The following is a 15,868-nucleotide window of genomic DNA, read 5'->3' on the forward strand; positions in this document are numbered from 1 at the left end:
GTGGCATGGGGAAATTTGCCTCAGGGGAAATCAAGTTTGCCATGTTTCATATCTCTGAGGACACTGTATCCAGTATATGCATCACAGTACATCAGAATATGCCTCCTGACACTTCGGAAAAAATTCAGGTTGCGTGGATTGCTTACTGAAAGTCACAAAAAACCTTCAAGTTTAATTAAAATATAAATATCACTAGCAAAACACAGATTGATGCAAAAGCTGAGGCTTTAAGCTTAATAAACTAAAAGTTAATTTTAACATTTGTAGAGATATTTTGTAATTAACAACCTGCATGAAGGATAATTTTGATAGGAGATATCCTGTTAAGCAAAAGAGGTGAAATTCTAGAGTGTTTAATTGTTCTTTAAAAATTATTTATTTTTCCTTTTTAGATTTCTTCTAGCTTGTAACATAGTTTAAAAATTATTTTAATGAAACTTTGATTATATTATGTTAGGGTTAATATATAAAAAACCTCATTGAGATTAGATGCTAATCTCCCTATATTATTACTTAGTAGAAATTTGAGTGTCTGTAGTTTTTATTCTCAGAGACTGGACTTTTTTGTAGAAATAACATCATAGTACAACTGTCTGCCACTGACATTATTTGTCTGAAAATTAATAGGACCTAGCAGCTCATAGGACTGAAAGAATATAAATTTTATTAACCTGGCCTTGAGTCACCTGTGCCTCAGTGTAGAAACGAGACACCGGCTCTGCTTGGTCAGACAGGAACATCAAGCAAGCTTTCCTTTCCCTTTGGCTCCCAGGATGCTACAGCCTACTGCAAATAATTTGTTACCATGTCAGTACAGATCCCCTGCTCCAAGCTTCCTTGCCTGTGCTTCCCTTGGGTTCCCTGCTCATCCTGACGTTCACTCTGACCTCGCTCATGCTCCTTGCAGCAACGTCTGCTGCACTTAGATGGGAACAGTAAAAGCTGTGGAAGCAGAGTTGGAGAAAGATTTGGCTTAGTGTGTGCCTGAAAGGTGGCTCTTTCATTTTGTTGCCTACTGGGTATTACATACATACATACCATTTGTGATTCCTAAGGCACATGTTTCTGTAGTGCCTCTCTTCTAGTTTTGTTTTCCTTTTTTGTTTGATCCCTTTGCATGGGTCTCTTGTCCCTTCTCAGCTGTTTCTGTGTTTGTGGGAAGGTGGTTCACCTTGAAGATTCATAAATAACTTTGAAGGATATGTTCACAAAATTTCTTTGAAATGATGAATAATGAAATAATGGAAGCAAAGAAGTGCCACAGTGTTGGTGGAACACTACAGTCTTTAGATGATGATAAGGTTTGGTTTGAATTTGCTCTGAGCTTCACAGACAGGAATCCTTTTCAGTATTTGTAGGGACTGAGATTTTCAAATACTTCACTTTGTGAAATCCCAGATGAGACTGACATAAACTAATTTGCTGTTATTGGTGAAAGATGCTAAATGGCAGCATGAGAAGACAGAAACATTCCTTTTTTTAAAACACAGTTGTACTAGTACTGAGGTGGCTTTTTTTTTGGAGGGGGGGAAGGTTGTTGCTAATTTAGAAATACAGGTCAAATTCTTCCCTCCAATAGCCACAGCTTCACTCTCCATGAGTGAAAAGAATTGTGTATCTGAGCAGGTCCTTCTATATTTCGTGTCTGCTGGCTTTTTTTCTTTTGTCTGGCAAGGTCCTGATCTCGTGATAGAACCATACATACAACACTTCTGGATTCCTCTGGAGTAATGTCGGAAATTTGGAACATAAGTGATCATGAAAAAGACTTTTCAGCCCACTTACAACCTGGAAAAATCTTTTTTAAAAGGCAAGGTCTTTTGGGGAGGGCAGTGAAAGATCGAGGCTCTTTGAAAGGTCCTTAACTTTAATGACTTCAGTGAAATGCTCTTATCCTCCTTATTCAATGTGTCCTTGATGTTATCTTGTGTCAGGGATATTGTTTTAATTTTTTTCTATATATTTTTGTTGTAATCTACCCTAGAATACAAATTACATGTATAATCTAAAATTTTTTTTTAAGTTTTTCTTGTCACTTCCTCCAAATTATGGCACCGCAAAAGGGTGAAAAATGGGCTTTGAGCAAACCATAACCACAAACAGCAATGTAAACTGTTGATTTAGGAAGGATTGCTTTTGTCCCTTTTGCTTTTTCTCCAGCTCTGCCTCCCTGCTGCACTACAATAACGAATCATGAGTCATGTACTTTACTCCTACACAATTCACCATAGTCACTTGCTTTCCTGTAAGGAAAAAGGCAATTTTTTTAACCCTACATGGACATACAGTTTTCTGTCTTTACCTCACTGTTCATTTTTAAGAGGATGAAGAATTGCATTTGGTTCAGCTCTAGCTGTCAATGCATGCAAGAGGCTTCAAGCCACTGAGTGTTTTCCAGAGGAGGGAGAAACCCCTCTGGTCCTGCTGAGGTCAGCGGTCAGCTGAGACTTGGCTTGAGCTACTGGCAAAGCATTCTCTCTCAAGCCGTCTTGCCTTTGCAGTGTGTTTCCTCAGTAGGTCACAGAGGCCTGCCTTTGCTCTTTCTGGAGGTGTTTCAAGACCCATCTGTTCCTTTCTCTGCCCCTTCTCTCCATGCCTGTGAGCAGGGATCTGAAAGCCTTGGTGTCAGCAGGTGCCTCAGGCAGATTCAGATAATCCCAGGTGGAAGGCAGCACAAGCACGTGTGGCCTGAGCATCTGGTGCTCGTGGATGTTTAGATCCAGGGCAGTCATTTTTTCACACAATTGCCAGCAACTTGGCTGGTTCACTAAGAAGCTCTTAAGTACCTACTTGAGTCCCACATTCCTGGTGTACCATGGAGACCTGAAAGAATTTCCATGCTGAGAGAGTCTCTTCTCCATGGTTCATGCTATGTTTAATTTATGTTACAATTTTAAAAGTCAGAATTGCTTTAGATATCAGTGAGCCATAGGATTTATCTGGTCTTCCTGAGGTTTTCTATTAACCTTACATTAGCATCGGTGGTGTTTTATCATAGAAAAATTACGATTTTATTTTTGCAAAAACACACTCTGAACTCAAATGTTGATTTATTCCAGATGTGCTGCTAGGAAAGCGAACATGAACACATGCATTAGTATTTTCAGTATTAGGATTTAGGAGTAAATAATTTTAAAAACAAACACACTGAGAAAATACAGTAATACAGAAATGTGAAATCTTATTAAAGAAATGCAGTGCACTGAATCGATCTGCTCTGCAATGACCTTTATACAATGCTACACGTCCACTGTAAATTGTATAAAGATAGTTTTTAATAAAAGACTATTCTGAATCAAATTGCACATAGCTGGGGAATAAAACTCAGAATACAAAGTTAGTTCAAATGTATGCATTTATAGCATAAGAAGCTTATGGTTTACTTTCAAAGCACTAAAACACTCCTTGGGTAAAGTATTTAAGGACTGAAAAAATAATAACTCTTGTTATAAAGCATTCTTTTTGATTTTTTCAGGATTAGATTGAATTCAAATTATATTATAAAATATTTTAAAAGGGTCCTGTTAATTATAATTAATTTTGAGACAGATAAAAGTGCATATAAGCATGTGGAAAAATCAGGATCTCTCCTAAACTTTTGAAGAAAAAAAAAAGTATTGTGCTGTAAATGTCTTCAGTTTGTGGAGGTATGAATTCATTGCCCTAGAAAAGACAGATATGAAACATACATTATTAATATGAATATGTCTTGCAGAGACATTTCTCAGAATAAATTCTAAGTAGAAGTGTTGTTTGGGGTTGCTGTGTTTCAAAAGAGAAATTATTCGTTACACTTAAGTTTATTTTAAGAACCCAATAGCAAATTAATAATCCAAAAAAACAGGGTCAGAATGGCAAGTGTTTTCTGCACATCCCTTAAGAATGACAGAAGTAACATTCAGAAATGGTTTTCAGAACTTGCCATTGTGGGTCTTTAAGACCAGAAGCTTATCCTGGCTGCCTATCTTATGCATTAAGTAAATGGAAAGAAAGAGAAATGGAGTGGGATTCCTAAAGCTCTGAAAACACATGTCCCATTATAATTGATGGTGCTTGATGATTTAGGTACTTCTGGAAATCCCATTAGAATTATTTGAGTGATGTGACATTTCAAGGGAAAATGGAGATGGAGAGAAAGGATTTGTAAATGTTTCCTGTAAATTAGTGGAATTAAGATCTTTCTAATGGAAAGCTCAAAGTACAGATTTTTTTGCCCTAGTGCCTCCCATTCTTCCAAAAACAATTTTAACGCAGAACACTTATTTGGTAGGGACAGCAATCTGTTATGTTCACCTTTTAAACCATGAGTCAGTTTTGTGTAAGAATGGTTGTTAGGTTGTACCTGATGTCAATGGTTTGTACCCTGGTGTAACCTACAGTTGTTACTGTTTCCCATACGTTCGTGTCTTTGCAGCCTTGCCAAAAGAATGAGAAATTGTGATCTCATTGAGCCAAGTGCTGTGAAAATGTATGGCAGAGCAGAATTATTTTACAATATTTGAGCAATAGTCAGTCATTTTTAGTTGGTATCCTGATGAAGTAAACGATAAAAGACACAAAAAAGTTCATAAAGATAAATGAAAGAAATGCCCATGTACAATCAGTTATTATCTATAAGGATATCCTGAGTAGTGGACATCCTGGTTGATCCTGACTTCACTCTATTAGAGATGCCCTTGCTTTTTAGAAATTCTAGTCAGTTTTTCCTGAGATCTGCCCTGCTCTGTCTGTGTTTGACCTTCTAGTCTTGGCAAATTTAGAGAGCTCTTTGGAAGCTCTTGTTTAATAATGCCTTGGACAATTTGTACAGCAAAATGTGCATTACATTCTGGGCTCTAGTTCATAACACCTACCATGAAAAGGTTACTTGAAGTAAGCTAATACAGTAATTGGATTTCTTTTGTATTTCCTCTTTCTTTTTTTTGCTGCTTCTATCATTCATTGTCATTTTGTCAGCAATTTAGAATTCATTACTCTTTTGTTCCCAGATGGTCTCTTTTTTGCTCCACAGTTGTGATCTTTTAATAAACCAGAACTACTTAACTCTCAGATTTTTTGCTTTTCACTCCATGATTTTTCTGTGGAAAACTATTACTTTTCCCCCATCAGTTTCTTTTCCTCTAATTTGTCTGAACTTTGTTACAAGGACCTACCTTCCTCTGTGTGTTTATTGAAATTATGCCTAGGTAGGACTCTGCTGGCCTCAGTAGGTTCACACAGAAAAAGTAAAATCCACTTTGCTTTTTCCTGATGTCTATTTCAGTTTCCAGGTTCCTGGTTTTTTTTCTCAGTGTGAACTGATTGTGTCTGTATAAGGAAAATTGCTGTGGCATTCAGACACACACACATGAATGTTCTGGAACTGTATCCCACTGTACTTAATAAAGAACAGTCTGGACTCAAGTACTGGTTTCAGCCCTGGAAATTAATTGAAATGTGAGCCTCAATCAGCATTTCCTGATGCAGGTACAATCTGATCATTGATGTGGGAGAAAACTAGGGTAAGCATGCCGACTTCTATCACAAAGCAGCAGGAGTGTACTAAATTACTAAATTAAAAAAGCAATCTATTTGCAGCTCTGGAAATTACTAAAGTCTTAGGAAGGGTAAACCATTCCTTTCAAAATGTTGTTTTGCTTTTTCATCTCTATGAGGAGGGAGACAAGGAAATGTAAAGTACTGCATTACTTATGTCCTTCAGTATTTTTTTAATAAATTCATTTTATTTAATGCATTTTTCCTTCTGTCATGCACTACTGACTGCAATACATTTCAAATACAAAAAAGGCAGCAGTTCTCTTCAAACTATTTCTTGGGTTAAATGTAATAAGCAAGAAGAAAGAGGTGTTCAATAAATAAATATTGTTCAACTCATGGGCGTTGTTTCAGGAAAAATCTCCTGACTGTACAAGACTAGTCTCTCAAAAATTGATGTCTCTGCTTTCTGCTCTCCTCTACATGGATAAAAGTTAAGGAAGTAACTAATGTGGTGTCTAGAGTCTTTTCTCCAGCTTTTTTAGCTCTGCCTCTGCAGAGAATTCCTGTCAGTGTTGAATTTTGTGTTTTGTGACACATGCTGCCTTGCTGTGTTTTCTGTCTCCTCTGGAGTCTCCATGGGATTAGAGATCACGTGCTACCTTAGCTTAGTGTTCTTGACCTTTTTCAGATGATTGACACTGCTGAATGATTACGGCAAAGCAGCAATTATCTATGAGCTGTGTTTTGTTCATTTCAAGGAGAAAGTAATGTTATTTGAGATGAGTAATCTGGACTATGTCTTTCTGCTGAGTATATGTAGGAGACCTGCCTGTAGTGAGTCATGACTTTCCCATTTGTTCTGGTTAGTGGTTCTTTCTGCACATTTCTGCTGCGCTCTCCCTCTTCTAAATGCTTTAGTGTGCTCTGATCCTGTTAGTCCACATAGCTAAGAGACCTAAATATTTTGGGCTTGATCAGCAACATAAAATTCATCATGCTTGAAGGCAGCAGGCATGCAATATGTATCTTCATATGTATTTAAAAAGAGAAAAAAGAATGAAAGCACCCTAAGAGACCAGCAATGTATTTATGATGTGAGCGTGTGAAGTTGTATAGGGATTTTGTGTTCTTGCTTGCGAAGAGTTTTATTGTTTTTTTTATTTCTTTCTGTTTCTTTTTTTTCCCTTTTACTTCTTCGTTTTTTATTCAGTGAATTTCCCACAAGAATTCTGTCAAGGTTTGGCTCATAAATAGGAATGAGTTTGCTAAAGTTCTTGTACACACAAAGCAAACAGCAACTTCACCAAATGTTCAATCCAAAGAGATCCATGTGTCTCTTTATGTTACTGTTTTGGAAGACATTTAACAGAACACCTGTCTGGCTTTAATGAAAGTTCACATACAAAGATGCAAATCTGAAGGAAAAAAAGTAAATCTGTCACTACATCATAAGGACTTCAGTACTGGGATTTCTTCCTGTATCAAGGGGTTGGGTATCTGTGATGCTTAATCATCATTATTCAAATCAATACTATTATGACTATTGACATTAGAATAATCAATACTATATAGCTTCAAAATTCTCATAAGAATGGTACCATTAATGCTGTTAAGTTTACTCAAATTGTTGTTATGTTGCCATAGCTCCTTTCTCAAAGGTACCTTTTCTTACCTGTAGGCCATCGAACATTGTTCATTGGGGTTCACGTGCCACTGGGTGGAAGAAAAAGTCACCGACGCCATCGGCACCGCGGGCATAAACACAGAAAGAGAGACAGAGAGCGAGATTCTGGATTAGAAGATGGGAGAGAATCTCCTCCTTTTGGTAAGACAAATTTTATTTTTGGATAAGTCTTTAAATAATAAGTGTCAGCATGATTATGCATACTCTGTCCTGTTATCACTTGGACATGACTAGAAGCAGGGTTTTGGAGAATCCACCAGAGCCTCTCTGGTGATTCGTTCCTTTGAACAAATCCACTGAAGGGCAGCTGCCAGTGGCAGTCTGTACATGAGAAAGCTCAGTAGTTTCTAGAACTGAAGGAGAGCTGTGGGAAACTAAGTGTTCTTACGTGTTCTCACAGACTGCAGCCACCACTGATGAGGAAAGTGCTTTCCCAGCTGCCCTCAGGGAAGACTCCGGAATATTTGCCCCAAAACATAGAATTGTGGTCATTTACAATTAGTTTTGTAATGATGTTGATGTTACTGAATCTGCAGTGTTTTATCAGATTCAAACCGTGATCTAGGTTGTGTTTACTTTTTCCTAACAGGACACTGTAAATGTGCCACTGTAACTGTGGACTGTGAGTCTGCTAACTGTGGACTTGAGGAAAAAGCAGGGGAAAATAACTTTCAGTAAACAAACCTGATATGAAACTCCTAAAGTTCTCAAAATTTTAAGTTAGCATTACAGAGAAGAGAAGAAGGTAGTCATTAATAAATTAGTCAAGATTTGTCTCAAAACATGAGAATATTACGTGCTGTTCAAAAATAAAAAACGCAAGTGAGGAAATGTCCAAGGCTATGGAAAGTGTTTAAAATATAATGGAAGCGTGTGTAGAAAATAGTGTGTTTTTAAATCCTTAGGGAAATGTGCCAGTGTAATTTCAGGTTACAGAATAGTAATTATAAGACTTTCTTTTAAGCAGAAGTTTGTATTATGTATGTGGAAAGCTTTTGAGCAAGTATATTGTAAATGGTGATGGTGAGAGGTCGAAATTCTCAAACCTTGCACAAGGGTTTATTATACTGAGAGTGAAACAAAGTTAAAACTTTTTCAAACTTAGGAGATACAAGTTATGTTTTGAAGACTGAACAGTAAAGAAAAAATTGGCTGTGGTGGTTCTGTCTGGAATGGATTTCAAGTGTACAAAGACCCAATAATATATTGAAACCAGTTTCTTGGAAAAAAACAAAGTTCATACATTATTAAAACAGTTTTCAAAAAGAATATGCATATATACATATAAAGTCAGATTAAAAAGAAACAATTGAAAGTTACGTTAGCCAAGAAGTGAGATATCTTGAACTATGAAACAGTGTCTTCTGTTGAGTCATCTGGTTTTATTTAAGTGCCAGTATGTGACACATTTTGGCTGAGAACTTAGCTCCGTTCTTTCAACTTCTGGAGACCTAGGCTTGTGTCCTTCTTAATGTCAAAAGCAAAAAAATAAAAGAAACTAACTGGCTGAATCTGTTCTTAATAGTCTTTGACATTTGTGCGTACACTAAAAGGCAATGTTCAACATAACTCTGTGTTAGGTAAATCAGCTTATGTTCAAAGGATCTCTGAGGGTGAAATAGCAGTAATATGAAAGAAAGTTAGTTTTGAAATACATTTGTAACTTGATGTTCACTGCACTCATCCTCTGGTTTACCTCAGGAAATGAATACAGATCTGCACTTTTTAAAGTCACATTTTCACTTTAAAAGGTATTATAGCTACCAACTAAAGGGGTGTGCATAAGTGGTGTCACTTGACAGGCAAGTTACAGGCCAGAAACATGGAAATCTTTTCTGGACTCAGACTGCTGAAGATATTCTTCAAAGTTCTTGGTTGATAACAATTAAAAAAATCCAAAGATAGAACCACAAATCTGGAAATACCCAGTCTTTTCTCCCTGAGTAATTGTCTGAATAGTAAATTTTGGAGGTTTTCCCCTTTGTCTATCTGATTCCTGGAAGTTTGGCCAGTGAACCAGATTTTGAGCTTTGACATCCATCCATCCAAGGCAGATAATGTGGCATTCTATAGACAAGAAAGAAAGGATTTGCATAATGAAGGCAAATCTTAAAATGATTGTGTGGTTAAAGTGATTGTGAGGTTAAGCACATCCAGAGCAGGTAGACAAAAGAACGTAGAGATTAATAGTGGTCTATATCCACATCCTTCTTTTACTATGGTTTTTCTTTACAGGAATTTCAGACAGCTTGTTGTGCTGCCTGGGGAGAAGCATTGCCATTAGAGAGAATGTAAGCATAGTTTTCCTATGCTTTATTTGCACAGAGAGAGCAACAGATACATCCCACACTAAATCTGAACCTACTAAACCTCAATAAGCTTTTTAGCCCTCCTTCCCCATGACTACAAGTTTCTAATAGTAACCAGAACTGAAGAAGCTCAAAGGAAGACAAATGCACTTCCTTTTTTTGATGTATAATAACTCAACATGAGAGACTGTTATTACCTGAGAGAGTAGATCCAAACTAGTCCCTTAATTTAGGAATCATTCTGATTTAATTGAGCAAGCAGAAATGCTTAGCTTCATCTTTCTATAGACAACTTTTAATGCATTTCTGCCAAATAGTAGAAGGCTGTATGCTTGGGAACTGTGAGGGAGGAGGGGAAAGAAAAAAACATTTTGATGAGCAGGTGCAAGAAGAAAAGATGGAGAAAATAAGTGCTGTGAGACCAACTGATAGAAAACAGTACTTTGAAGTAAGTCAGAAAAATACATAAGGATTTTTATGATACAAGAGAATAAATTAACAGTGTTTTGAAGCAGTATGAAGTATGAAAGGAGATATAATAAAAGCAAAATATCCAACAACTGAATAATAGAGATTCTGGAACAAGTAAAGACCTGAAATATTCAGACATGAAGTGCTCCACACTGCTCAGTTAACCCAGCATGGGATAAAGCATTATTTTTTGTCATAATCTGTAAGTGTATAATGAATAACTTTATCTGTGCAATACCATCACGTGCAAATCTTGCTCTGCCGTGGCTGCTCCCGGGAGCTGTGCAGTGCACCTTGTGCTGTGGGGCTGTGCAGCCCCATGCAGAGTGGACAGGTGCCACCTGGTTCCTGTCCAATAAAAAACAATTTCTTTAAGTGTTTTCTCTGTATCTGCAAGGGTAGAAAACACCTTTAGTCAATGTAATGACAATAGGGGGAAGCTTCCTGGTAATCCCTTTGAATCCTGGCCAGGAAAGCTGTACCAGCTACTTGCTGGGAAGGTTTCTGTAGAGAATACATTTTTTTGAACATTCTGACATCGGCTCATAAGCCTTTTTTTTTTTTTTTTTTTAAAAAATCTCCTACTGTCACTTTTCAAAAATAACCCAAGTGTTCTCAGTGTACAGATTCAGAGATAATTCCAGATTAGACAAATAATATGCAGAATATGCTCTTAGTGGAATGAGAGTCCTGTCATATCGGGGCACAGATCTTTCACTCAGGTTTGGGTTTTCCCTACACCTGGTTCTCACTGTTGGTCAGTTGCCACTTAATGAGATGAGGTTGTAAAAGGTGTTTCCATTTTGCAATAATGGTGTGCCTGTAAATTGCACAATTTGCAGATTACGTGGTTTGTACATTGGGAGGCTTTTTTGGGAAGTAAAAATTGTAAGCTAAGTGATTTCAGTGGCCTAGGATTTCACCATCTTGTCTCTTAAGTTTCTTCTTTTTGAAGACAAGGAGAAATTCAGTGAATTGATCCACTCTAGTTAAAAATGCAGTAGTGCTATTTGTTTTACTGGAGAGGTTTACTGTTTTCAGCTGAAATGCTGCTGTTGTAATTAAGGCCCCAGTTTCATTTCTGCCGTAAGCTCCCCTTCTCCACAGTTTTCCTTGTGGGGTAAAGTATTGTGAGTGCTTTGTGAATTAAATTAGGGAATTGATGCAAATTAAAACTAATTTGATAAAAAAAAGCCATTTCTAGCCTGGGGCATCTCCCTGGTGCTGCTTGTGAGGGCAATGGGTGCCAGCCCCTGTGAGCTCCCGGGCCGCGAGGCTCCATCAGTGCCGTGGGTCGTGGTGGCACTGAAAGCCTGGTGCAGCTTTCCCTTTGCCTGGTGGGGTTGCACTTGCCTGTGTGCACGTGGATTTTAGCAGCAGTTGTGGCTTTTTTGATGTCTGTTGTTTGCCTGTAACCAATGAAACAGCTCTTTGGTACTCATGAGTCAAAGATGTTTAAGTTGGTGTTTTTGAATGGTGGAGTAGGAAGAGTCTGGCTCTGAACAGGGTGTCTTTAAGGGCAGGTTTTGCTGAGGGTTAAAGTGAACACAGCTGTGAGAGCTGGGGTTTGATTACAGCCTCGTGTGGCTAGACACTGTTGAAGGTTGTGGAAGGTTTGGTTTCTTCTTTTAAGAGATCTGGATTAAGTAATCCCTAGTTTTAAAGAGGCTTAAATTTGTAATTCATGATGTTGGATGTGGCAAGGCAAGCAGAGCAGCCTGGAGGTGAGCCTGACACAGGACTGCACACACGGCTCAGGAGGGACTCCCCGGAGGTAATGAAGGCAAAAAAAGTGAATTGCAAAGCGAGGCTTCTCTTGGTTGGTAGAAGAACCTGAAGAAAGTAAATTGAAAAGACTCAGCTGGATATATTTGGTACCTAATCTCAAGTGCTGAAGGGTTTTTAGTGGGGTAAATTTAATTATTTGTAAAGAGTATGGCTGCTAAGAGAATTTATTTGCTCTTTACTACAGGCTTGTATGATGGATGAACTCAGAAATTTGAATCTCTGGGCAGCTGTGGAACAGATTGCTGCAAATCTGGATTAAAATAATGTATCATAATTGCAGTTTTAAGAATCTAGCAAAAAGAAGAGAATTAAAGCTTCAGAATTGTCCATGTTGTCAGATCCAAAATATGTGATTATTTGTCATAGCCTTGGTTTGATGGAAATAATTCATGTCAAGAAAATGCTGGGATAGTTGCCTGAAGCAGATTGTACCTGTAGGGATAAAGCACCAGAGAATGATCAAGGGGATAGTTTCTCCCAACCCACCCTGTGATTTCTAAGATCTGTGAAGAGATTTTCAGAAATGTACTGCATGGCTGTTTGCTATTTTATGTGAGCTTTAGTAAAGCAAATTTAGTTTTAACTTTTACTATGTTTTCTAATGATGAAAAAAAAAAAAAAGAATTTATGATCCTTACCTTTACTGATTGCTGAGGGCAGGGTCAAATCTGCAAAGGAAGGAGGTTAGGGGAGGGTCCCCATCCACCACTTCTGTGGTGAGTGCAAGCAGGGGGATGATGAATGTTTGTGTCTGAAATGATCCTTTCTTTTCTCTGCTCCTGTGAATTTTCCGTACCATTTCCCCTTGGCTTGTAAGGGATTGTTATCTGCCAACTGTGCTACACCTGTCAACTTCCTGTCTGCAGTTTGTCCTGTGCAGAGTAATAAGAAAAAATATTTTTCATATGTAGTATTATTTTAATGTGAATGTACAAGAGCACAAGGCATGGATTAAATCTTGTATATGTTGAGTACTATCTTATGTGAGTTTCTATAATGAAAATTTTATTTTAATAGCATGTTTTCTAATGTGGAAAAAATAATCTCTTACTCTTTCATCTGCTGACCCCAGTAAGAAGTATTTGCCTTCTAATTCTACCCTTAAATATGGGTCTGACAGGCTAAGAAATACAGAAACCTGTCCTGACAAGTGAGCTAAGGGAGTGTTACCAGAAATACATTTTTGCAGTCTTTCTAGAATTTATCAAGAGCAGAGGACAGAATTTGGATACATTTTATCTGTACTGAAAGCTGTGTTTCTGCTTCTGGTATCACCTGGTGGATAGTGTGCAGTTCTGCCTGATGGCAGGGCCGTTTGTCCAGGTGAAACCCTGGCACTCACCGAGGAGGAGGTGTGGATTGCTCTAACTGGTGTAGGGGAACTGAATGCTTGCTGGGCTGAATTTATGTGAAGGGACTGAGAGTGATCCTCACTTGTTACCCCAGACCAAGTCTTGCTTTTACTTTGTTCTCTTAGGCAAGAGGGAGCAGCCCTAACCCAGAGCTGTGGATGCACTTGGGGATGTTTTAAATGGGGGAAATGGAAGTTATGATTTCTTTCTACTTGTGTTTCACAAGGTGGGATGGTGTTGTGGGACACTTTGCCACTACCTGCACTCAGCACTGTTCAGGGAGCAACTCTTCAAGTTTCCCTCTGGGAATTAGGTGATTAGAAATTTTGGCTTTCAAATCTGCTGTTTTGGCATGTCAATGCCCACATTTTGCATTTGTTTTAGGGATGCTGATGACTTTATATGGTGTTACAATATGGATCAATATGTCAGGTTTCTGCAGGGTCACTCTCTTTCTGCAGCACTGAGTCCGGCTTTGAATTGGTGTCTTCAACAGTCTCTTAACCACCAGGTCTTAATTTTTACCCTTTTTTTAGATCAATGGAATTAGCCAGCTTTTTAAATGTGGAATACTCAGAATTTGCATGCATGCAATAAATTTGAAGTATCAGAGGTAGTTTGGATGCAAGTGCTGCACATATGAAATGAGCACAAGCCCAGAGAGACCTAGGGATAAAAGAGAGGGGCTGGTGGAGCCACAACAATCACAAAGCTGCTTCAGTTTTCCTGACTGCGACTGCTCATTAGCCAAGTAGGAGTGCTTGTTGATGGTACCCCAGCTCCTGTTGGGGTACCTGTTGGGTACCAGGCTTTCTACCCAGTTCCAGCTGGTTGTGGAGGATTTCCTGAACTGGTGATGAGCTAGTAACTTGGGAGACTCATCAGCTGCTTACTGTGAAATTTTAAATTCATGTTGCTTCTGATAACTCTGATATAAAACAAATACAGTGATAGAAATACTATTGTAACAGATTAGTCTCAGTCATTAATTTTTTAAAAGAGTAGATAATTTTCATTGCTTTTTAGAAATAGCAACAATTGTATGAAGGGTTTTTTTAATGCTGGCTCTGCTACTTGAAGTAGGGATAGACAAAAATAATATTCAAGCCAATTTCTGTTTGCCTAGACTGCAGAAAACATTGTGTCCTAGTTTGCAAATATTATGCTTCTGCACTGAGGATTAACTTATCACAGTTTGACAGTCAGCAATTGAAGTATTCTCCCATACTGATTCTGAATCACATATTACTAATTTTCTATATAACATATTAATGACATATTTGGTATTTATTACTCCTATAAATATGAGCCAAATCTATCTGGCATTGCTCATGAATAGTCCTGTTAATTCAGTTTTATAAGTGGAACCACCAGATACGTTGTTTTTATTATAATTTTCCTATTGTTTACATCTTTCAGGGTTTTGTCCTTGAAATAACATTATCATTATAATACATAAATAAATACATTGTTATAATGCATAAAGCAAATGATAACTTTTTTTCTCAGTTTCCAGCACGTTGTCTAAAAATGAAGCTGTGACTTGCAGGTTTCAAATACCAATAGAAATCACAGCAGTAAAGAAAGACAGAATCTAGCAGCTTTTTTAACAAGGAAGAAGATAATTTAGTGCATATTTCGTTATTTCCATAAATGTGGTGCTTAGGGGTGTGGCTTAGTGGTGGACATGGCAGTGCTTGGTTAGCGGCTGGACCCGATGATGTTAGATGTCTTTTCAACCTAAATGACTCTGATTCGCTGCTGTCAAGTAGCTTGCTACACAGAAGACCCAGGAAGAGCAAATGTTACTACTCACCTGACTTCAAGAGATTTGTGATCCTCTGCTTTTCTTCCCACGTTGAAAGCGTGTATTTGCATGAGGATCATAGCTGTCACAAAGCTTAGCTCTGCTGTATGGCACTGCTCATTTATTACTTAACAGTAGCATTTGCTTTAAATCAATTCTAGTGCTGACTTTATCCAGAGTACAGGATGTTCCTGGCAATGCTTGTTGTCAGATTCTAGCTGTAGTCCAGTTCTCTACCAGAGTAGCTTGGTTTCCATGTTCTGTTAGTAGTCATATACATTAGTATTTTGTAAGTTCATATCTCACTGAATTTTGTCCTTCTGGAAATCAGTCTTAAGAAGTTGCACGCTTCTTAACTAAAATGTACTTTCTAGTCTCAGATCAAAAAAACAGTAGAATGATTTTAAAGAAAAAAGAGGACTGAACAGTGAGAGAGAAGGCAAAGAAAGGATCAAGTGGAGGAGTTTCTCGCTGCTCTTTGGTGATTCACCAAAAGTAATTCCTGTAGCTGTACCTCCTGCAGTTCCATCCCCTGCTACTTGTAGTACCCGAGCCCATATCTTTCTTCCTTCTCTCCTGGATTTCTCCTTGGGTTTTATTTCCTTGCTTTCTGAAGGACTAAATAGGCTGTACTGTACTATATTTTTACACTCTGTTTAAGCAAATAGACCTCAGGTGAAAACTGTTGTCTATTTTTTGTATTTCATTGCATAGCAAGTACTATATCAAAAAGGTATCTCAATTAATGAATTTAATTTTCTGTGTCAGTGGCCCATTACATTTGTTTGGATCAAAGCTGTGTTTTCTCTTTAATTAGCATTCAGTGGATGCTATCATCTCATTTTTTTCCAAAATTCAAACAGCTTGAGGACCCTGTGCAGTGATGCTCTTTGCCTTTAGATGGAATGCCGTAGCTTGTCTTACAAATATGTCATAGAGCTGAACTTCATTTAGACCATGCTCGAGACACCAGTGAGCT

General features: G+C 37.9%; 1 protein-coding gene across 7 annotated transcripts in view; it reads left to right on the plus strand.

Moving 5' to 3' along the window:
• The window catches only part of SLC4A10 (solute carrier family 4 member 10), a 149,825-nt gene that overhangs the window by 59,579 nt on the left and 74,378 nt on the right, over positions 1-15,868 (plus strand). For all 7 annotated transcript variants that reach the window (XM_040069219.2, XM_040069217.2, XM_040069218.2 and 4 more), the window contains one exon: positions 7,157-7,303. In XM_040069219.2, coding sequence (XP_039925153.1) covers positions 7,157-7,303 — 147 coding nt within the window. The remainder of the gene's footprint in view (positions 1-7,156; positions 7,304-15,868) is intronic.

The sequence above is a fragment of the Hirundo rustica genome, chromosome 7 (genome assembly GCF_015227805.2).
Source record: "Hirundo rustica isolate bHirRus1 chromosome 7, bHirRus1.pri.v3, whole genome shotgun sequence".
NCBI classification, from domain to species: Eukaryota; Metazoa; Chordata; class Aves; order Passeriformes; family Hirundinidae; genus Hirundo; species Hirundo rustica.